Genomic DNA, 23,366 nt, shown 5'->3' with positions numbered 1-23,366 from the left:
AAACTAATGAAGCTCCTCTAGGACACTGCCAAATTAAGTGACACCTCTGTGTGACACCCATTACAGTCCAAAATTTTGCCAGCTCCAGAGAAACAAACCAAAACAAATCCCATGTAATACTTTTGGAAGCTGAAGAGCGTTACTGCTATGGTGTAAATTTCAGATCAACTGGAATTTCTTTTATTAGGAAAAAGGTATGAAAAAATAGTTACGTATTAAATGCTGGGTGTACATACTTTGTAATACACTCTACGCGCAAAGGAGGAGAATAATTTATGACATCAGCAGGACATATTAACTCGTTCATCACTGCTAAAAGAACAGCGTACATTGGGGCACCTGGGTGGTTCAGTCAGTTAAGCATCTGACTCTTGGTTTTGGCTCAGGTCATGATTTCATGATCTCTCTTGGTTTCCTGAGTTCAAGCCCCCAATCAGGCTCTGCGTTGCCAGCTTGGGATTCTCTCCCTCACTTTCTGCCCCTCTCTCACTAGTGCTATCTCTGTCTCTCTCAAAATAAATAAATAAATTAAAAAAAAAATAAATTCAGAGGGAAGGATTATTCCCTCTGAAACACACAACTGTACCCACACGCAGGATTGAACAATGCCCATCTTCCCATAAGAGGCTTGGATTCAGGTGGGCACTGTGGGGGTAGAAGCAGTGAGATGGGGTGATCGGGGCAGGGGTGGGCAGACTGTCATGGGCATGAAGACTCACGCTAAAGCTGGAGAAAGTGAAACACGGGCTTGGACTACGGAGGTGGAGAAACGTCTTCTGTTCTGCCACACTGGTGCCACTCCCACTGCCAGCAAAGGACAGAAAATGTCAACCCTTCTCGTGAGCCCACGTCGTGAGTTCACGTGTGTGTTCTCCACACAGAGTCTACTTCCAGAAACAGAAGTGGCCTCGAATAGTTTTGGTGTCAAAGCCCAGAGGCAAAGCAAGTAATTTACTTACCAACATACCATTTTTACTAAGTTTTGGTTTCTCCGTAGTACTCAAATTATGTAATCAGTAGTTACATTTCACAAATGTTTACTCGCATGTGCAAAAAGGGAAAAGTAATAATAATAATAATAGCAGCTGCTATTTGGGGAGCACTTACTGTGGGCCAGACCTTGTGCCAAGCCCTGTGGTTTTCTACTGATGCCCTAACAGGCTTAGAGGCTACAAAAATATCCATTTATCATCTACTGGGTCTGCAGGTCAGAAGCCAGGCACTGTGTGGCTCAGCTGGTTCTCTGCTCTGCCCTCACAGGCTGAAATCAGGGTATCAGCAGGGAGGGCTGCATTCCTGCCATCAGAGGGTGATTCAAGGTGTTGGCAAAACTCAGTTCCACGAGGCTGCAGTACTGAGGGCCCCATCTCCCTGATGGCTGTTGACTGGGAGCTCCCAGAGACTGCCCGTGGGCCCTGGCTCACAACGGCCGCTTTCGAAGCCAGAAGCGGTGGGTCAAGTCCTCCTCATACCTCGAATCTTCCGGATTTCTCTACTGCCTGTCTCTCTGAGGCATCCTTCTACCAGATCTCCCTAGCTGGCTTCTCCGCCTGCTGCTGCTGCTGCTTTTAAGAACTCGTGTGATTATGTGGGTCCACCCACATAATCCCAGGTAATCTCACTATCTTACAGCCAGCTGATTCATGGCCTCAATGCCAAGAGCAGGGCCTTTCACTGCAGCGTGTTGACTCCTGCATTTGGCAATTCTGCCTATCACATGCATGACCTCAGTTAACCCTCAGAGCACACCCATGATCAAGTCCAGGGGGAAAGTCAGCCAACTTATCTGTTACCTAAATCATCTGGTTCGCTTTACAAATTATAGCCTAACCCCCAAATAATCCCAGATAGATTCAATAATTAAATGTTTAAAAAGAAACAAAAATATCACACAAACCAAAAACGCCATGGCTAAATATTTCTCTATTCTTGGGACTCTTATAAGCATAAAATAAATAGAATAGCAAAGAGGAAAATAAACAGATGAGCCTAGAATTACAAAAATTAAAGGCAAAAGTCAGATTTGGGAAGAAGGGCAGGTGTTAAGTATATACCAGATGATTAACATCCCTATTATGAACTCACATAAAAAACAAACATTTTTTAAAAAAGCAAAATAAACTGTTTAGATTTCTTTTCTGAATTAACATGTTAGAAAATCTAACTTTTTTTTCTTCTGTCACCAGGAAGTCGTGGGTTTTCTACCAAATTAGCAAACCATCTTGTTAGCAGTTTTGGAAGCTAATGCTGAACGCCACTCATGCGTTAGTGACACAGACCCCAACAAACAATGAAGGAAACGGATCAGCATTTGGCGTAATTCATATTTGAACACTTGATTAAGGAAATAAAGTTCAGACAAACACAGTTATAATGAAATCCTGGAGAACTTTAAGGGCAGGAGTGAATAAAGCACGGTGTCCCCATACAATGATACTGCACAGCAATTAAACTGGCTCTCCAAGATACTTTGCATTATGCAGACACGGGAAAATGTCCCCGACATGGTAATACTGAAAAGTAGAACACTACACTACCCACAGGAGGAGGAGGAGGGGTGGGTGACAAACGAGCTTTGGAGCCTGAAACCCAAGGCTGAATTCTGGCTCTACCACTAATAGCCCTATGGCTTTGGGCAGGCCACGACCCGATTCTGGTTTTCCATAAATAATCAAAACGGGATGACACCATTTACTTCTCAGGGCTCCGGTCAGATTTAAATGAGAATTAACAGCAGGTCTGCTGATCCTAGTAGGCCTGCTAGCCAAGCACCTGCTGGAGGTTCTCTTCAGTACACCTCAGACAATCTCGAGAAATGTCTACCGGAGGCCCCCCATATCAGCCTCCTGTGGCCGTTGTTGTAACTGAAGTACCATGCACCAGGTGAACCGAAACACCAGAAATTTCTTTTCCCACAGATCTAGAAAACAAGGTGTTGGCAAGGCCACACTTCCCCCAAAGGTTCTAGGAGAGAATCCCTCCTTGCCTTTGAGGTGGTCCTCAGCCTGGGGCTGCATGGCTTCAATCTCTGCCTTGGTCTTCATGGACCTGCTCTTCTCCCCATGCGTCTGTGTCTTGTCCATTCTGTCTCCTATAAAGGCACTTGCCATTTTCCAATGGCACTTCCACATGTATATTTCCATATGGCCCACCCGGGTAATCCAGGCTGAGCTCATCTTGAGATCCTTAACTTGATTATGTCACCAAACATCTTTCCCCGACATAAGACCACACTCACAGGTTCCAGGGGTTAAGCCATATGTTTGGGGGGATCCATCCGGCCCACTGCCCCGCAAAGTTTGTGGAGTGGCAAAGTTAGATGTGGAATTTCACTACTAGTGCCACATTCCACACCAGCCGGCGCCCTGCATGAAGCTACAAGTACTGTCACACGAGTGACAGCCACCGGACCTGCCATGCAGTGGGGAGGACTATGCATTACACAAGCCCTCCTTGAAAGGGCCACTATACCCAAAGCCAGGGGTGCTCGGAACGGCGAAGTCAAATATCCACGCTGCCGTAACTGTTCTCTCATCGCAGAAACTAGGATAGTGCCTTGTACCTGGTGAGACTACTTCAGAAAGAAGGCAGAGCCCAAACTCACTGTGGCCAGGCCGGTTGGCTGCTCTGGGGAGCAGCCCCACCACGCTCACCGCGCTGTCGACGTGCGCTTTCGCTCACCTTCGATGTAGAGTGGCTCCACCACGTCGTGGTTAATCAGCTCGAAGTTCTCGTGGCCGATCCAGTGCTCCACATTCCTCTTCCTGCCGGTGAAGAAGTTGTCCACCACAGTCACCTCGTGGCCATCCATCATGAGCTTGTCCGTGAGGTGGGAGCCCACGAACCCCGCTCCTCCGGTTATCTGCACCAGGACGGGGTGCCCAAGGTCCCCAGAGAAAGCACAAGAGGACACGGTGACAACCAGCTTCAAGGGGATATGCCTTTGGTGCAGCCACAACTTAAAACATGGGAGGAGAGCAAGGAAGGAGGACACTAATGGTTTCAGGGCAGCGTCCTCTCTCTTCCTCCAGAACAAGTCGTCATACTACTGTCGATTTCTAAGCAGCCTAAAAACTTAAGCTACCACCCAGTAAATATCAGTACAGAAAGGCAGCTACAAGTTTCCAAATGTCCCCTCTGACAGAGAATTTCACATTAAAAGGTTCTTATTTTATGCCGATGGGACACTGAACATCACTTGTGTAATTCTAACACTCCTGCAGAGTTTCAGAATGTTTTAAAAAGTGATTAGAACATGCAGAGATTTGGTGAGCTACCAAATGATATATGTTTTTTTTTTTTAAATGTTTATTTATTTTGAGAGAGAGAGAGTGAGGAGAGGGGCACAGAGAGAGGGAGGGAGAGAGAATATCCCAAGCAGGGTCTGCACTGTCAGCACAGAGCCCAACACGGGGCTTGATTTCACGAACCATGAGATCATGACCTGAGCTAAAATCAAGAGTTATCAGATGCTTAACTGACTGAATCACCCAGGCACCTTTGTGGCTTTTAAACTGGACACAAAAAACTCATTAAAAAAAAACTATTATCTTCCCAACTGCTTATGAGAACAAATGAATAAGCAACAGCTACTGTCTTCAGACCTAAACCCTAAGTGATTGAGGTCCACTGTTCGGTCAATGTCTGAGCGGGAGCACAAACACTGCATGGGGTCCACCAACAGGCCTACAGGGACACGATGCAGCTGTGGGGGGCAGGGGGCCAGCAATGCCATCCTGCCAAAACCGGAAGAGGCAATCGCGATTGAAAAACACAGCTTGAGGTCATAGATACTTTATTCAAATTCAATGGTGTAAGTGGAGGAGCCAGATAGAGCATGTACTGTATTTTGAGGAAAGAGTAGAAAGAACAAACTCAGAAAGCAGACTCGTGAAGTCAAACTATCTTCTCTGCCCTGTTCTGTTCTCTGCCCTGCCTTCTCTGTTCCCAACTGAAAGAATTAACAGAAGGAAAAAACCCACCAATTCTCTCACTGAAAAAAGCACAAAAGCCCCCAGGCCTATGGTTTTAAACCATTTAGTTTGCAACAAAGCCCTCTGTGATCGGACACGTAATTCCAATGTTGACCACGGGTGAGGGCAAAGCTTCCTGGGGTGAAGAAGGTAGATTTGGGAGACGGTGCAGGGGAGAAATGCCAGCCACCAGCACCAACCAGACATTTACACTTGCTCTGATGAAAATCACAGACACAGCTGACCCTTGAACAACTAGGGTGTGAAGTGCACGGGTCCACTTGTATACAGATTTGTTTGATAAATACAGTACAGTACTATGAGTGTATTTTCTCTTCCTTATGGTGTTCTTAATAACATTCTGTTTTCCCTAGTTTAAGAACAAAATACATAATACACATAACACGCAGGATAAGTGTTAATCGACTGTTTACGTTATGGAAAGGCGTCCAGTCAACAGCAAGCAAAAGGAGTCAAAAGTCACATGTGGATTTTCGACAGCCTGGGGGGGTGTCGGGGGTGGATGGTCGGTGCCTCTCGGCCCTGAGTTGCTCAAGGGTCAGCTGTATGATGGTTGAGAATGTGGATGGTTGAAAAATCCTGATGCTGAATAGCTTTCAATCAGTTGCATTAATTAAAAAAAAAAAAATTATGTTTATTTACTTTTGAGAGAGAGAGACAGAGAGACAGAGCACAAGCAGGGGAGGGGCAGAGAGAGAGGGAGACACAGAATCCGAAACAGGCTCCAGGCTCTGAGCTGTCAGTACAGAGCCCAATGTGGGAGTCAAACCCATGGACTGCAAGATCCTGACCTGAGCCGAAGTTGGACATTTCACTGACTGAGCCACCCAGCTGCCCTACAGCTGCATTCACATTCTTAATGGAGAGCACCACTTCCTAAATCCTTTCTGCTTCTGAGGTAGGAAACAAACACCCAGAGGAACTGAATTTCTGACCAAGGTCCCCAGGTCATCAGTAATGACAGAATAAGCCCAGCCTTCCTAATTTCATATTCTCTCCACTACCTGTAGATTTGTCTGGTTCATGTTTTATCTTCAGCACCCCTGTATTTCACCTGTATACCTGAACAATGATTTGAAAAGAGAATTTTGGGGAAAGATAACTAAATTCCAAATCTCGCTCACTATATGTGCTTAACTCAGGGGATGAAAATCCATTTTATTTTGCCTTCATTTCATTGCATTTTCCCAAGGTTCCCACTTAAGTTCATAAATCAGAAAAATTACATCTTTTTAAAAAGAAATTTAACCTCTTTTAATGTAACTCTATATCCATACACAAATGTTTCTTAAACTAAGACGTTCTGTAGCATGCTAACTTTACCTCCGCACCTAAAATGACCTAGCGACGACTCAGCTAAGCAGAAATGCGGTGTACTAAATTATACACAATTGCCTCCAACATTTTACTAGTTTTAGTGGTGGCATAAAATTGCTGGAAGCACCTTAGCCCTCCTTAAAATGCCAACTGAACTGTTTTTTCTTGAAGAATTCCTTTCTATAGAAAATACTTAAAGATTTATGTAACATAGCTGGCTCTCCCTAATCAATTTCAGTCCATTAGGCAAGCATTTCAAACAGAAACAAGACTGGCAGAGGCCCATCACTTACAAGCTTCCTCAGGAAAACTAACTACCAAACCCGGGCCTACCCTCCCAATAACTAGGAGGTAACATTGAAGAAGACAGTAGGAAGAAAGGACAGGAGACCTCTTATGCTGAAATTGACTGTGCTCCACGCAGCTTTGCAGGGCTCTGCAGTTAGCAGCTCATCTCCACTGCTTGTACTTCTGCTCTGGTGGGAGCTCACAGGCAGTGAAAAGTGGTCCTGTTCAAGGGTGGCATTCAAACTCATGCTGCTCAGTAAGTCAGCAAGAAGAATGCCTTTCTGAACAAACCTCTTCTCTGTGCTAAGGCTTCAACCATCACTGAAAAGGCTTTGGGTTTTAGCAACAACATGGCACCAGATGACTCTGAAATGTGGCTTAACCTATGAGCCAGCAGATGAGTGAGGAACACTCAGTCCATTTATTGTGGCTACATGTAAAGTGGCTCTCGGCATCAGCAGGGAGATCATCTCACGTGGAAATAATAATAACCCTTGCAAGGCTGTGTAGGGTTCATATACTAGTGTATGGTAATAAACATTCTGATCGCTCTGACATGTGGTAGCAGAGAGATCAGAAAAATTAACTTTTCTCTGCTGCTGAAGACATGGATGTATTTCTCAAGTCATGCTTAAATGCCTACACGTTTTTGATACGATAGAAATAACCCAAAAAGATGGGTGTACGAGTATAATAGACTTTAGAGTCTGCTCACGGTGAGATTTATGTAAACCATCTAAAAAGGCACGAGGTCTTCTATAACTTCCAGAAGAGAAAGGCGATTATGTGGTATAAGTAGTTTAACAATGATTTAGGAGTATTACTTGGCTGTTTGGGACAAGAAGTCCTACAGCCTAAACAACGGGTAAAAGAACAGAAAAGCTTGTGCACCAACCACTTATATATCAAGGTCACAGATAAAGCATTTCCTACAGAATGGCACTGTGAGGTGCTCCACAGACCTGTCCCTCAGCAAAACCCTAACTGGGGAGGATCAATTCAAAAACCTAACCAGTTAAAGTATTTGGAAATTGTCCTAAGGGTATACATACAGCAGATGAAGAAACGCTTATTCAAGAAAATCTACAAAAATTCAGTAAGAACAGTGAGAATCTGTGACACTTGAGCCATGGACCACTCCTTCCTTCTACCCTACAAGCCCAGAGTTCAGAGTGGGTGAGTGTTAGGTGTGGCCAAAACAACGGAGCTGGCAGTCAAAAGATCATGGTATCTCACCTGGAAGGGCAGGGCTCAGGCCTTTCTGATTCCCTCCAGCTGTGAGCTGCACAGGCTAAATTCCTAAGGTGTGAGCCAAGTGGTTAAGACCTTCCTCCTCCAGCTCCCACTCACAGGGCAGAAGCTCTACCTACCCCAGGCAGGGCAGGCGGTGAACGCATGAATAATGGGACCATGGTCACCCTTGCCCAAGCTCAGTCAAGGAGTGGATTCCATGTCCAGAGAGGCCAGGCGAGAAGACCAGGGGTACTGCTCCTGTCTGCCCCCTGCTTGTAAGCAAGAATGTCACTCCCTCCTCCAGTTCCACAGCAGTGACTCAGAGATTTTCCCCTGGGGACAGAGGCAGTCACTAAAAACACAGAGCTCCAAAGCTCCCACAGAGGTATAAACTAAGTTTGAAAGACAACGTGGGAAAGTTAAGCATAAAGGTGATCTCAAGCATAATGAATGGAGATTTGAAGTGGTAAGCAACAGAAAGGAGCCTGGTAGCTCTCTGAGAACAACAAGCTTGAGCACAGGCTGGCCAGTTTAGTACAGAGAACCAGGGAAAGACACACCTAAGAGCCCTCCTGGGCTTAACAATCGGCCTAAAAATCTACCTCTGCAAAGGGGCCAGAATTTAACTGGATCCGACTGAGGAACGATTTATAACACAAAGCACTGATTAAAGCATAGTTCACTCAACTAGAGATTACTGGAGCCTAAAAGTTGGTGTGGATACCACACAAGGCAGACAGCTTAACAGAGAAATCAAGCTAAAAGATGGTCACCAAGAGCCCTGCTAGAACCACTGCCATCCCAGGGTGAGTGTGTCCATCCCCAAGCCTGCAGCCTCTGAGCAGTGACCGTCAGAGCTTCACCCTCCAGGGAACGCACATCACTGAAAGAGACCAGCCAAGATACTCAACAGATAAACAAACAGGCAAAAATGAAACAAGGCTTAGGGAAAGGGGAGAACAGTATCCAGAGTTGCTACAATATACTACTACCTAAAATACCCAGGTTTCTATAGAAAATGTTGAGACTGGCAAAGAAACAGGAATGTGTGACCCGGACACAGGGAACACCACCAGGCCCATTCGTGCGCGGGCCCAGCTACCACGTTTACCAGAATCTTCAAATCAGCCATTATAAATAAGTTCACAGAATGGGAGGAAACCACGCTTTAAGAAGTAAATAAAGACTCGGGGCGCCTGGGAGGCGCAGTCAGTTAAGCGTCCGACTTCAGCCAGGTCACGATCTCGCGGTCCGTGAGTTCGAGCCCCGCGTCAGGCTCTGGGCTGATGGCTCAGAGCCTGGAGCCTGTTTCTGATTCTGTGTCTCCCTCTCTCTCTCTGCCCCTCCTCCGTTCATGCTCTGTCTCTCTCTGTCCCAAAAATAAATAAACGTTGAAAAAAAAAAAGTAAATAAAGACTAAAAAGGGAAAAATTATAAAATAGAAACAAATGGAAATTTGGGGGTTGACAAATATAGGAAAATTCACTAGAGATTCAACAACTGACTGGATCTGGCAGAAGAAAGAATCAGCAAACCTGAAGATACATCAAGAGAGTTTATGCAACCTGAAGAGCAGAAAGAAAAACGAAAGGAAAGTGAATAGCCTCATCCCAGTCTGAGACGCCAATAAACTCACCAACAGGCACGTAAGGGGAGCACCAGAAAGGAAGAAAGAGAGGAACCGAAAAATTATTTGAAGAAATAATGGCTGAAAACTTCCCCAATCCCATGAAACACATGAATCTATACATTCAAGAAGCTGAACAAACTCCAAGTAGGATAAATGCAAATATGAAGCATGAACCCATATCACACTAAAAACGCTGAAAATCAGAGACAAAGATAAAGTTTTGGAAGCAGTTGTACTGGGTTAAAATACTGTCCCACAAAAGTTATATCCTTCTTGGAATCTCAGCACAGGACCTTATTTGGAAGTTGGGTGATCACAGGTGTCATCAGTTTGAGATAAAGTCATACTGGAGTAGAATAAACCTTGAATCCAGTATGAGACACACAGGGAGAGCACCATGTGATGATGGAGGCCAAGACTGGGGAGATGTATCTACAAATCAAGGAATCAAGGACGGTAGCAACATCAGAAGCTAAGAGAAAGGCATAAAACAGATTTCCTCCTAGAAACTTCCGAGATAGCACGGCCCTGCCAATACCCTCACATTAGAATTCTAGCTTCCACTACTGGGAGAGATTCAATTTTGCTTGTTTTAAGCTACTGAGCTTGTAACTGTGACAGCAGCCTTTGGAAAGTAAACAGGAGACAAAGGAAAGGACTCAAGTACAAGGAAACCCCCAACATGATTAACAGCTGACTCTCCATCACAAATAATAGAGGAAGCAGTAGGGTCACCAACATATTCAATGTGCAGAGAAAACTGCCCGCCAAGAATTTTATGTACTACCAAAACTTCTAAAAATAAAAATAAATAAATAAACAAAAAATGAGAGTATTCATTGCTAGCAGCCCTGCCATTTAAGAAATACTAAAGGATGTTCTTCAGGCTGAAAGCAAATGATCCCAGAGAGCATTTCCCACAGAGGAAACAAAAGGGGAAGGAACAAATAATTAGTAATTATAAAAGACAATGTAATTGCACTTTTTCCTTTCCACTCTTAATTGATTTAAAGACTAAATTGTACAGCACAACAATGTGAATGTACTTAAAGCCACAGAACTATATGCTTAAAATGGCTAAAATGTGGGGCCCCTTGGGTGGCTCAGTAGGTTAAGCAACTGACTCTTTGATTTCAGCTTGGGTCATGATCGCAGGCCCATGGGATCAAGCCCCGCAACAGGCTCTGTTCCAGTCGTGGAGCCTGCTTAAGATTCTCCCTCTCCCTCTCTCTGTGCCTCTCCCCCGCCCCCACTTGTAAGCATGCTTTCTCTCTCAAAAAAAAAAAAAATGGTGAAAATGAAAAAATGTGTTATGTATATTTTACCACCACCACAGCAAAACAATTGTAAAAAATAATAACGTGAATTACTGTATTACTTGCCCTGTAAAATATAGAAATCTATCTGACAACAGAATGAAGAGGGTAGGTGGGAGCCAAGTTGTATTGCAGTAAGGCAATGACACCAAAAGTTTACTCAAACCCACAGGAACAAATGAAGGAAACCAGACAAGGTAATTAAAAGGTTAATGTAGGGGCTCCTGGGTGGCGCAGTCGGTTGAGCGTCCGACTTCGGCCAGGTCACGATCTCGCGGTCCGTGAGTTCGAGCCCCGCGTCGGGCTCTGGGCTGATGGCTCGGAGCCTGGAGCCTGTTTCCGATTCTGTGTCTCCCTCTCTCTCTGCCCCTCCCCTGTTCATGCTCTGTCTCTCTCTGTCCCAAAAATAAATAAACGTTGAAAAAAAAAAAAAGAAAAATAAATAAATAAATAAAAGGTTAATGTAACAAATTCTGCAAATGTCTCTTTACTCTCCTTCATTCACTCAGCTTATTTAAAAGATATAAAATTATATAAGTATAAAATAATTATAACAATGTATTATGGGGTTTGTAACATGAACTGAAGTAATACATAAAATGGATAGAAATCACAAGGAGGGGTAAAGGTAGTAAACTATGTAGGAGTGGCAGGTCGACATCTCACTGGATCTGAAGTCTACATCTCAGGGTAAATCTGAAGTAGAGTATCATAAGATGTACATGGTAAGCACTAGAGTAAGTAGTAACAGAATGAATTTTTAAAGTACATAAAAAATAATTAAAGAAATTCAAATTACACATAAGAAAACATTTACTTAATGCAAAAGAAAAGAATAATGGAAAATGAGAGAAACACAAAGGAAAATGTGTTGTAACTCCAACCATGTCAGTAATAACATTAAGTGTGAATGGATTCAGCAAACACCCAAAAGGCAGAGATTGTCAAATGGGAGAAAAACAAAACAAAACAGGATCCAACTATATGAAGTCTTAAGGGAATACACTGAAGACCCAAAGATACAATGTGCTGAATGTAAAAAGATACAAAACACAGAATAGAAAAATAATAAGAATGTTGGTGTGGTTTTGATGGTAATCAGACAAAATAAACTTTAAAACAAAAAATGTTAAGAGATACAGAGGGGCATTCTATAATGATAAAATCCATCAAGTGAATGTAATAATTATAAACACTTACGTACCTAACAACAAAGACTCAGAATATACAAAGCAAAAGTTGAAAGAATTAAAGGAAGAAATAGAGATTTTAACAACAATAATTGGAGGCATCAACACCTCACTCCCAATAATAAACAGAACTACGCAGAAGATTAGCAAGGAAATAAAAAGACTTGAAAAACACTGAAAACCTGCTAGACTTAGACCTAATAGATATCTTTATCCATCAAACACTCAACAACAGTCCTTTTAAGAGTATATGAGGGACGCTGGGCTGGCTCAGTGGGCGAAGCATGTAACTCTTGATCTCTGGATTGTGAGTTTGAGCCCCCACGTTGGGTGTAGAGATTACTTAAAAATAAAATCTTAAAAAGAAAAAAGAGTACATGAAATATTCTCCAGGACAGACCATATTCTAGGCCATAACACAAGCCTCCATAAATTTAAAAGGAAAGGATTTGAATCATACAAAGTAAGTTCTCTGACTCTAATGGAGTGAAATTAGATCTCAAAAACAAAGAAATCTGAGAAATGCACAAGTACACACAATTTAAACAGCACACTCCTAGATAACTAATGGATCAAAGAATAAGTTACAAGGAAAATTAGAAAGTATTTTGAAATCGGTGCAACAAAGAAACAGCACTTAGGGTAGGCAGCTAAAGCAATGAAATTTCTAAAGAGATACAAACAACCACAACTAACTCAAGAAAAAATGGAAAATCTGAACAGGTCTATAGAAAGAGATTGAATTAAAAATGTTAAAAAAAAAAAAATTAACAACAAAAAAGCCTAGATAACTTCTGTGGTGAAATTCACCAAACACTTCAATGAGAATTAATACCAAATATTCACAAAAGCATCTCAAAAAACAGAAGAGAAGGGAACATTTCTCTACCTATCCTATGAGGTCAGTATTACCCTAGTACCAAAACCAGCTAAAGACATCATAAAAAAAGGAAAATTACAGACCAAAATGTGTTACAAATACAGGCATAAAAATCCTCAACAAAATGCTAGCAAATGAAATCTACCAATATATAAAAAGGATCATACAGGGGCACCTGGGTTGCTTAGTCAGTTAAGTGACCGACTTCAGCTCAGGTCATGGTCTCACCATTCGTGAGCTCGAGCCCCGCATCGGGCTCTTGTGCTGACAGCTCGGAGCCTGGAGCCTGCTTCGGATTCTGTGTTTCCCTCTCTCTCTGCCCCTTCCCAACTCATGCTCTGTCTCTCTCAGTCTCTCAAAAATAATAAATAGATGTTAAACATTAAAAAAAAAAAGGATCAATACTCTGGTTTCTCTTCAGATCGAATAAAAAAAAAAGGATCATACATTAACCAATTGAGATTTATCCCAGATATGCAAGATCAATTGCAAAATGAACAAACTAGGGGCAGAAGGGAATCTGGTCAACTTGATAAAAGACATCTATGACAAGCCCTCAGCTAACACCATATTTAATGGTGAAAGACAAAACTTCCCTAAGATGAGGAATAAAACAAGGATGTCTGCTCTTCCCACTTCTGTTCAACACTGTATTAAGGATTCTGGCCAAGACAATTAGGCAAGGAAGTGAAACAAAAAGTATTCATACTGATAAGGCAGAAGTTAAACCACCTATAACTGCAGACGGTAGGATCTTATACAATATATTGAAAAGTCCTCAGGAACTTGAAACTATTAGAATCCAATGATTTCAGCAATTTGCAGGATATGAGAAAATTCAAAAGTCTACTGTAGTTCTATTTACTTGCAATAAATACAAGTTAGAAAAACGGAAAAAACAATTCCATTTATGCCAACATCACAAAGTATAAAACACTTCATTCAGAATAAATTTAACATAAGAAGTGTGAAACTTATACTGTGAAAACTATAAACAAAAAGTATGTTAAAAGAAATTAATGAAGATGTGAATAAATAGAAAGCCTTCCCTCCCCACCGTTCTCAAGGATCCGGAAGACAATATTGTTAAGATAGCAATAATGCCCAAATTCATCTATAGATTCGATGCAGTCTGTATCAAAATCTCAGGTGGTTTCTTTGAAGAAACTGATGAGTTAATTCTAAAATTCACCAGGCCTGTAAGGGATCCAAAGTGGGCAAAACTACCTTAAAAAAGAAGACAAAGTGGGGGGATTCACACTTCCCAATTTCAAAACTTAGTATAAACATACAGTAACCAAGACAGTAATACTGGCCTAAGGACAGACAGGATCAATGGAACGGAACTAAGAGTCCGGAAATAAATATTTTCACTATGGTCAGTTGGTTTTTGACAAGGGTACCAAGACAATTCAATGGGAGACGATTAGTCTCGTCAGCCAATGGCGTTAGGTATATACCCAAGAAAAAGGAAAAGCTAGGTCTTCACAAAAACTTAAATACACCTTTGGTTCACAGCAGCTTTATTCACAATGGCCTAAAGTAGAAACAACCCCAACTGTCCATCAATTGATAAATGGATAAACAAAATGTGGTACACCCATAATATGGAATGTTATCCACCCACAGAAAGAAATGAAGTACTGATTTGTGCTGCAGCGTGGCTGAACCTTAGAAACATTACTCTAAGAAGTCAGATAGTAAAGACCACATAGTCTATCATTTCATTCACAGGAAACGTCCAAAACAAGCAAATCTATAGAGACAGAAAGTAGTTTCAGTGCTTGCCAGGAGCTGGGAGGAGGATGGCCGGCAATGGGGGTGGGGCTTCTTTCTGAAGTGATGAAAACATTCTAGAAATACAATATGATGCTGTTGTGACTTTGTGAACACACTATACATCATACTCGGTATGGATGACCTACGGTATGTGAATTATACCTCTTTTTAAAAAAGCAAGTTTTGGGGCACCTGGGTGGCTCAGTCGGTTAAGCGTCCAACTCTTGATCTCAGCTCAGGTCATGATCTCACGGTTCATGGGATTGAGCCCCGTGTCAGACTCTGCGCCGACAGCATGGAGCCTGCTTGGGATTCTCTCTCTCCCTCTCTTCCTGCCCTTCCACCCTTCTCTGTCTCCCTCTCTCTCTCAAAATAAATGAATAAACATTAACAACAACAACCAAAAAAGCAAGTGTCTGGATATTACAAATATTAATCAGATGTGCAAACTTACCAAAATTCTTTTACGGTCCTTTTCGGATAAAAATTTTACTGGCGGGTATTTCTGGGTGAAGCTGTAGAACGTGAAGAGATTAGAAAAGTCAAACATCTCCTGTGAAGATTTTCTCTAGTCTCAACAAAACGAAGGCTAGATTGTGGAATTATCACTGTCAGCCCTTCTAGCCATTCCAAAGAGGCTACAGGAACCAAGCAACTCCCGGCTCGTTCGAATTCAAGAAATATACAACCCGCTCCTTGGGCAGAATCAAGCTGAGGATCGCGAGCCCGTGCTTGAGAAGGGAACATTTGTCACTGCACAGGCTGTGAAGAGCCAGAGCTAAACACAAAACACGGGAGGTGGCAGCATCCTCACAATGCTGTCTGGGGGTCCGGAAGGAAGAAAGCAGCCTCATGAAGTCACAGATCCAAAGCAGGAGATTGTGCCTTGCAAGGGTAAGAAACGAAAAAACGAAGCCTGTTCCCTTATTCTGGCCGATTTCACAATTGCATCATCCGTTTCTACACCAGTGCCCCCGGACAAGATGACTGGGCATCAGCACTTTCTGTCTCCCACAGTCCGCTCTGAACCCATCTTAAGTGTCACTTTACCCTTCCAATGCCTCTTGCCCCTGGTAAAGGTTCCATGGTCCCCAACCCACACTGATGTTTCGGGGCAGGGCAATGCAAGTAGCAGATAAAACATCAACCGAGAGTTGATAAATGCAGATTTGAAACATCCATTCTTGAAGTGGTTCAGTTAGGAACAAAAGTGCTTTAAGTAAGTTCAGAGAAATCAACTTTGCAGTCATTATTTTAATTGGAGAGGTGCCAGGGGCACTGTCTCATGCCCTCCACATCCCCAGCTGGGATACAGAATGCATTTCCTTAATGGTCGCTGAACTGAACAGAATATGACAGGTCATTAGACAGAAGACCTTGAAGCAAGTGTTTCTCATCTCTTGGAAGAGTGGAAACATGCTTAAATTGGAGCTTGGGGCAGGAGGGCTTTCTCTTACAATGCAGATGAATTCCCCTATTAAGAGCTTCCAGATTCTCAAAAGGTCAAGTTCCCCTTGCAGACTACAAAACCAGACACAGGCAGGTGGGAGCATCTGAGGGAACTGGTGACAATCTTGGGCTTCTCCCTTACTAGTTCTGTGACCCAGAGCAAGACCCCCAAGAGCTCTGTGCACATCAGGGCCTTCTGCTCCGTCAATGGTAACCACAGCACCTCCCCGAGAGGGCTGCCCTGGAACGGACTGTCTTTACCACAGGCCGCCACGGTGAGGGCCGAGTGAATGTTCTCACGGCGGCCGTGGAACAGGGCAAGCTCCGCCTGCTAGAACACTGGCAGCCTTCAGGGAGACTGACAGATGTCTTGTTGGCAAAGTGACACTTCTTGTCATTCCAAGTACTTCCTCTATCAGTCAGCTGGAGGGGGGCCAAGCAAACGACAGCACTGCCTGCATGCACCCCTCACATGGGCCCGATGTCCCCTCTCTTCTCTGAGCGCCCCACATCCACCGTTCAGCCTCAGTCCCAAATTCTGCAACCAGCCACGTGGTGCATCTGCAATGTCTCTCTCCTTCCAGGCCGACCCTCTGCCTACCTGCCCACTGTGGCCCACTTGTACTGGAAAGAAAACAGCAAACAGTTTTCTTACAGGAAATATACTTAAAAAATAAAACTGAAGCAAAAACATTAACTGCCTGACACAAGGTCACATGTGAAGTACAGACTGATAAACCTACTTCAAACAGTGTGTGCTAAAACTTAAAAAAAAAGAAGACATTGGCTGGGCTTCTTGCTGTTTTTCTTCAACATGCAGCAACCAAGTTTCAGATTTCATATGTATGATCAAGTGATTAAAGTGTTGGAAAAATTCTCACAACCCTCATTTCTTCCTTTTAGAAGCCAGGCACACAAAGCCAGAAGCAAGAGCAGGGGGAAAGCTCCTTCAGGGTCCTCCTCAGTCTGCACTTCACCCTGTTTGCCTTCCTGCAGCCACAGGTGACAGAGTTATGGGACTGCATGAGGGGACTGAGCGGCAACCCTGAGGTGGTCGTGTGAGGTGACTGCATGGCAACTCTGAGGTAACTGTGTGAGGTGACCCCATGGTAACTCTGTGACAGCATGAGGTGACTGTGTGGGAACTCTGAGGCAGTGACTCCGGGGGTGACCACATGGTAACCTGTGACTGCGTGAGGTGACTGCTTGGGAACTCTGAGGTCACCGCTTGGGGTGACTGCGTGGTAACTCTGTGGTGACAGTGTGAGGTGGTTCTGATGTGGTGCTAGCTGGGCCACTCCTTCAGCACATCATTCAGCCCTCCCTTGCTGCACTTGCCAAGCACTGAACAAAGTGGGCAAGGAAGAGGCATAGGCTTCTTTAAAGGCATGAAGTAGGTTAAAACCCTATGTAGTAGCATACTGGCTCATCCATACATTCATTTGGGAACTTTTTAATGAGCACCGATTTTGTGCCACATGCTGAGGATACAGAAGCAAACAACATAGAGGGTCAAGGCCCTGCCCACATGAAGCCTGCAGTCGGCATTTGAGTATGAGAGAGACAAGCAAGCAAGGGAGGCAGAATGTAGCACGAATTGAATAATGGAACTTTTCTTACCCCCCAAAATTAATCCTTTAGTAATTATTCTATGCCATTCCAGACTCTACCCTTACTGTTCATTAAAGTAGCAATAGTAAGAAGTGTTTTTACTTAGAATTTAAATTCTCATCATGACTTGCTATCTATTCACAGAAAATATAAAGATATGGAGATGAAATTAAACAAATGGCAGGCAATCAAACTCTTAAGAAATGGGAGGGGGGTGCTGTAAAGAAGAGAAAAAACTCACACAACCCACTTACTCAGGCTTCTCAAAGGGCACTGTCCCCATTTCTTTCCTTGTATGAATATAATCTTTACCTTTCAAAAATATCCTTAAATATCTTGGGGGCCACTTTGCCCCCAGGTGACAAGCACATCAACACAATGTAGTCCAGTTATATTCTTATCTTGCTCACGTCAAGATGGGTGTTTGATCATTCTTATCATATAAATCAGTCAAGAAAAATAAAACCCAACAGAGCTCCATCGATTTCTACCACAAAGTCTTGTCCATACTTGACTTTCTAACACACACAACAACTCGGGCTCATCTGTCGCCTGACTTGATCACCAAACTGGAGAACAGAACCAGTTGAGGATGAATAACTAGTAAAGCAGCCCCAAGAGGCAAATGCTTGATCTCTACACCCATCCTAAAGGGAGCTCTCACAGCTTGACAAGAATGAGTTACTGGTACTTTCTTCAAAATTACATTCATACTTGTGCTTCTCTTTCCTGTTTAAAAAGCACAAATATTGTCACAAAAGTATCAAAAGGAATCATAAAATTCTCCTATTTCAAGAGATCTTGTGTGTAAGCCATTGCTTTAGGGAAGTGTTATACAATTGATTCACTTTTCATAAATGAATATTACTCTCTAAAGAAAATAATCACTGGCGGGCCTTTTTTTTTTTTTTTTTTTTTTGGCCAACATAAAACCTGGTTGGTTATTTCTTACCATAAGCAATTTTTTTTTAAGTTTCAACTAAAATCTCTCAAATTCTACCAGTCTTATTAAAGGTGGAATTTCTGGCTCCCATCCAGTGAAATGTTACCAGCAGCATAATTTCAGCCCAAATCACAGCAAGAAAAATTTAAAGAACAAATAACAACTTTATATTACTAACTCAATCTGCTAAAAAATAACAACTTTTAGTACAGCAAGAATTGAAATTAATAGTTTGTATGACTGCATATAAACTATCAATTGAGGACAAAGAAGAAAATGATGAACATATTTAGTTTGATGATTCTTCACCCTTATTTCTCTGCGATCATTTATCGCAGACACCGAAATCAAAGAAAAAATCGCTCTCCATTTCTTCTTTTATGAATCTGGGCTTGATAAAGGCTCATACAATACTGATACACATCATCCAAACCCATGCCAAGGTAAGGAAAAAAAAAATAATGTCAACTTTAATGAGGGTTTTCATTTTTCTGTTTTAAACCTCTAAAAACCCAACTGTTATGCTGGATGCACAGTTTTCCAGATAAACTCAAGGGAAAAGTTCCAGTGCCCCGAGCTCCCATGTTTTGGAGAGAGAGGGAATGTGGGTACAACAGAACTACACACAGCAGGAGGAGAGTCGGGGAAAACACCAAGACAAAGGGTGAGGAGCAACTTGCTCTGGAATCTGATTCAAGTAAGTTCCCACCATATTATACAATTCTTCCCTCCCAGCCACTTCACCTGGACTCAATTCTGGAAGCTTCCTGAGGTATGGTGACAAGCAAATAAGTGACCCCTAATTTCTTACAGTACTTACATATAGTACTGGGTTTTAGACCCTCCAGTTTTTTGTTTTTTTCTTCTTTTGGAATTCCCTCAGATTAATCAGTATATGCTAGAAACCATCTGATCGCCTTGCATAACTTAAAAGAAGGTAAGGCCTAGCCTCAACTTGTATGCCACGAATTTTCAGGAACTGAGGAATTCACGGGGTTCAGAAAAGGAAGATTTCAACACACCTAGATCCTATCTTCTTCAAATGTTTGGAATATTTGAGTATTATATTCAAATCGGGATTAAAAACCAAAACCAAAACATTTATGTGGTTATTTGTTTAGATATGAGAGTTTGTAGAAATCAAACTGACGGGATAACAGAGGAACGACTTTTAGTATAGGATCTGTGTGGCTGAGCTTCAGGAAGACTCCTGAAACAATTAACTTTATTGAAATAAATAAGTTTTTTTTCCTAGAGAGAATCCATAGCTTTGATCAGAAATAGTTTGTAAAAAGCAAAATAAAGGAAGATAAAGCTTTAAAAACACTGCATCAAATTTGACAGTAAACATCTACCTTCTCACAGAAAAAAGTTCTTATGTTGAAAGCACCTAACACCTCTCATATTATAGAATTACATGGTTAAAAAAATAATGACAGAGGTGAGATGAGCTTATATCAGATGCTGACCTTCTAAAGTCAGTAAATAGAAGGATTTTCCTTAAAAACGTGCACATACCTTTTCTCCAAATCTCTGATTTTCTCTCTTAGTGGTTCAACAATCTAAAACAAAAATAACCAAAATTACTTTTGAAGCAAAGAGAGTTCTCCACCATCCCTCTTTGATGTTCCACACAGACATGATGTAACACAAATCAGATTTTAATTTCTTCTACTTATCCACTTCCAGTTTGAAATTAAGTTAGATCACTTGAATCACACGTTAAGAATCGAGATGATAAACTGTATGTTGGAACTCTTACTCCAGAGACACTTAAGTCTCTCTCAGAAAATTAACATTTTACTTTCCTTACTAATGAACAAAGTGGTTGAGGCTCACAAAAAACAGACAGATCACCACCACCCGTTCTTTTCAGGAACTAAAGAATCCCCTAAACGTTGCCCTCCCCTAAAAGCTTAACCTCTTGTTTCTGCACATAATCGCCATGTCATCTGCTCAGCACATGAATGAATGGCAGGCTGTGAGCCGACCCACAATGCTGTGTTTTAACACAGGGAGCTCAATCCAAGGGCTTCTCCAGGACTGTGACATTTGGCTTCGAACCAAAATGAGGGACTCTCCATCCCCTCCCACAGCCCACGTCACACTAGCATACCTATATCTACAATTATTTGACTAAAAGCATAAGCGATTATTTTCAAACAGAAGGTGTATAAGTCCACCAGAGGAGCTAGCTTCTCAGAGGTGGGTGTGTAACTTCCCCCATCTGTGCATGTGGGCACCCTCTGTGTTCCCGGAGTCCCAGCATCTGAGTTGGGCTGGTTTTCCTTTCAACATCTGCTCTGGCACTTGCCTGCACCCCTGGTACTCACCTCCCCCTCTCTAAGAAATTCTCGAAGGTCACTTGAGAAGTCGTAACAAACTTTTAAACCCATTTTGCCTCTGAGTAGGAATTCAGTACATCACACCTTGATAAAACAGACAAACGCTAACACAGGGATGCATCCAGAGCATAAGAGACAGAAAGGCTCCTCTAAATAAGGGTAAATTTTGGAGATGTTTTCCAAATCACGTATTAGCAGCAAGCCGCCACACTAAAGACAGCAGCACCAGCGAAGGAGCTGAAATTGACAAACATAACGAAAAAAACAGAAACAAATTACGGGAAAGGAACTAACCTCTTCAATCTTGCTCTCGATTTTGAGTTCACCGTTTTCCTGCATAGACCTGTTGAGTAGAAAGCTACAAAACTGAGATCCACTGAAAAGCTTGGCGACCTCAAGATTTATTTGTGAACAAAGTACAACATACACCAATGCCTGCAGACCACCTCGCCGCTCCCCTTTCCAAACATGGGTCCCGGGCTCCAGTTCCCTCCAGAAGGGGGTACACCAGAGGAACAGAAGACAGCGGAGGAGAGGAAACCTCAAGTTCATCTCACCCCCTCACCTCTACCGCAGAAGGGTTATTTCTATTCAACTAAAATAATCTCACTTGCATGTTACACCCAACGTGGGATTATAAATTAGAGGCAGGAAGCGTGTCTATAGGAGTCCAAGTCTCTCGGCTGGGTTTTCCTGGGGCTTTAATGCAAAATGGAGCTTTTCCAAGTGAAAAAACAGAGTTCCTTTAAATGGGATCTGAGCACCCCTCCTAGTCACACACAGAAAGAAGCCTTTGTCAGGAGATACTCATGACCTAGCGGTGGGAATCAGATCAACACGGCCCCACCGGCCTTGCAAAATCTACTCAATATGAAAAGCCTGGTGGGGACACAGCAACCCTTTACCCTAGTGGCCTCCTGCAGGGACATTCAACTTCCAAACTCACCACGAGCACCACAACCGTGGCTGCGGCTCTTTTATTTTCACCACCAAGAAGTAGAGAGTGGAGCAAGTTTTGCTTCAAACGTAAAACTGTACTAGCAGTGCCAAATTTGTTTTTATGATGAACGCCTGTTATTATTATTATTATTTTTTTTTAGAACATAAACACAAAGATTTTACTCTTCTGAGTGCCCCTCCCGCATTTATCATGAAGAACAAATAATGCACACTCAGTCGGAAGCCTCCCTGGGCCTAATCCTGAGGTAAACAGATGACCTCAGCCTTCACGGTCTGCTCCCAGGGCCAGGGGCCAGCCGTGGTTTCCCTAAGACAGCCTCTTTTTCAAAAGGCTTTGGAAAAGCGCGCCCCCTGTGTGTCTGCTTGAGCCACCCTGAAACACACCTTACATTTCAGCCGTGTAAAAGCTAGGGTCAGCCCCTTACTGCGTACCAAAGGAGGGAAGGGACCCTGAGGTGGGCAATGCAAGGGAGCCAACCAGTAAAAATGGGTAAGTAGCAAAATCAGATGTATTCCTCGAGAACGTAAGGAGAAAGACAAAGCTCAGGTGTGCGGATAGCAAAAAGACCCAGTTTCGTTCTTTAAATATTCTTCAATTAACCCATGACATGTAATGACTGAAATGCATCTACAAAACCCCACCAACAGCATCCAAGTTATTAAAAAGAGTTACCTCATGTTAACGAAGTTGCCCCAAACAGCTGTAAGGGAAAGAAGAAGAAAATAGGTCAATATTTAACTTCATGACATTCAAGGATTCCAACGACTACAATTTTAATATTTAACCAGTATTTTCAAGTACACTAAGAAATCTGAATTATAGCTCACGAAGACAACAAAATGCACACTTTTAAAGGATTAAGTCCTACTAAAACGTAAGTGAAAAAGGATCCTATGCCTCTCTTTAATTCTGGAATACCTCTTGTGGGGTCTGGAGTTCAACTATGCTTGTGTTTGGATAAACAGTATGTCCTCAACCTTTGTTTGAGGAAAAGCCAGGCAGGAGAATCAAAGAACTGCAGGCCTGAAAGAGATCCCAGGGCTCGGTGCAACCTCTTTCTTTAAATCTCTATGAAACCAAAACCCAGAGAAGTTAAATAACGGGCCGAAGCCATGGCTTAACCTCACCTGGAAGTCCATCATCTCTCAGCACTTACCACGTCTCTCTCATATTCCAGTTTCCGGTCGGCTGGCCTGCCTCCTTGATCATAGACACCCAGAGGGTGGGTCATCATGTGTACACAGCTGGTGCCCAGTAAATGTGCACAAGTCAGCCCCAGCTGCAACAGTGACGTCCTGCCATGGCTGACTTTGAAACATACTACCAGACCATGAGCGCCCACGTGACATCACGGAACAGAGGATTACTTCATAAGGAAACCTTCTGCGTGAATGAGTGGTTCTAATATTGTGTACGCATTCCTGCTTGTT

The 23,366-nt window shown here is 42.8% G+C and overlaps 1 protein-coding gene across 2 annotated transcripts in view; it reads right to left on the bottom strand.

Annotated features, from left to right (window-relative positions):
* UXS1 (UDP-glucuronate decarboxylase 1) overlaps nt 1-23,366 on the bottom strand; it is a 96,464-nt gene that overhangs the window by 43,775 nt on the left and 29,323 nt on the right. The window contains exons 2-6 of one of the 2 annotated variants that reach the window (XM_043603038.1): nt 22,609-22,636; nt 21,270-21,318; nt 20,149-20,192; nt 15,082-15,142; nt 3,682-3,862 (exon numbers count right to left, since the gene is read on the bottom strand). In XM_043603038.1, the coding sequence (XP_043458973.1) occupies nt 3,682-3,862; nt 15,082-15,142; nt 20,149-20,192; nt 21,270-21,318; nt 22,609-22,636 (363 nt within the window). Of the gene's footprint in view, nt 1-3,681; nt 3,863-15,081; nt 15,143-20,148; nt 20,193-21,269; nt 21,334-22,608; nt 22,637-23,366 lie in introns of both variants that reach the window. The other variant, XM_043603037.1, reaches the window with a different exon arrangement.

The sequence above is a fragment of the Prionailurus bengalensis genome, chromosome A3, assembly GCF_016509475.1.
Source record: "Prionailurus bengalensis isolate Pbe53 chromosome A3, Fcat_Pben_1.1_paternal_pri, whole genome shotgun sequence".
Lineage (NCBI taxonomy): Eukaryota > Metazoa > Chordata > Mammalia > Carnivora > Felidae > Prionailurus > Prionailurus bengalensis.
Note: the sequence above shows the minus strand (reverse complement) of the source record. Positions and strands in the feature narration are given on the sequence as shown.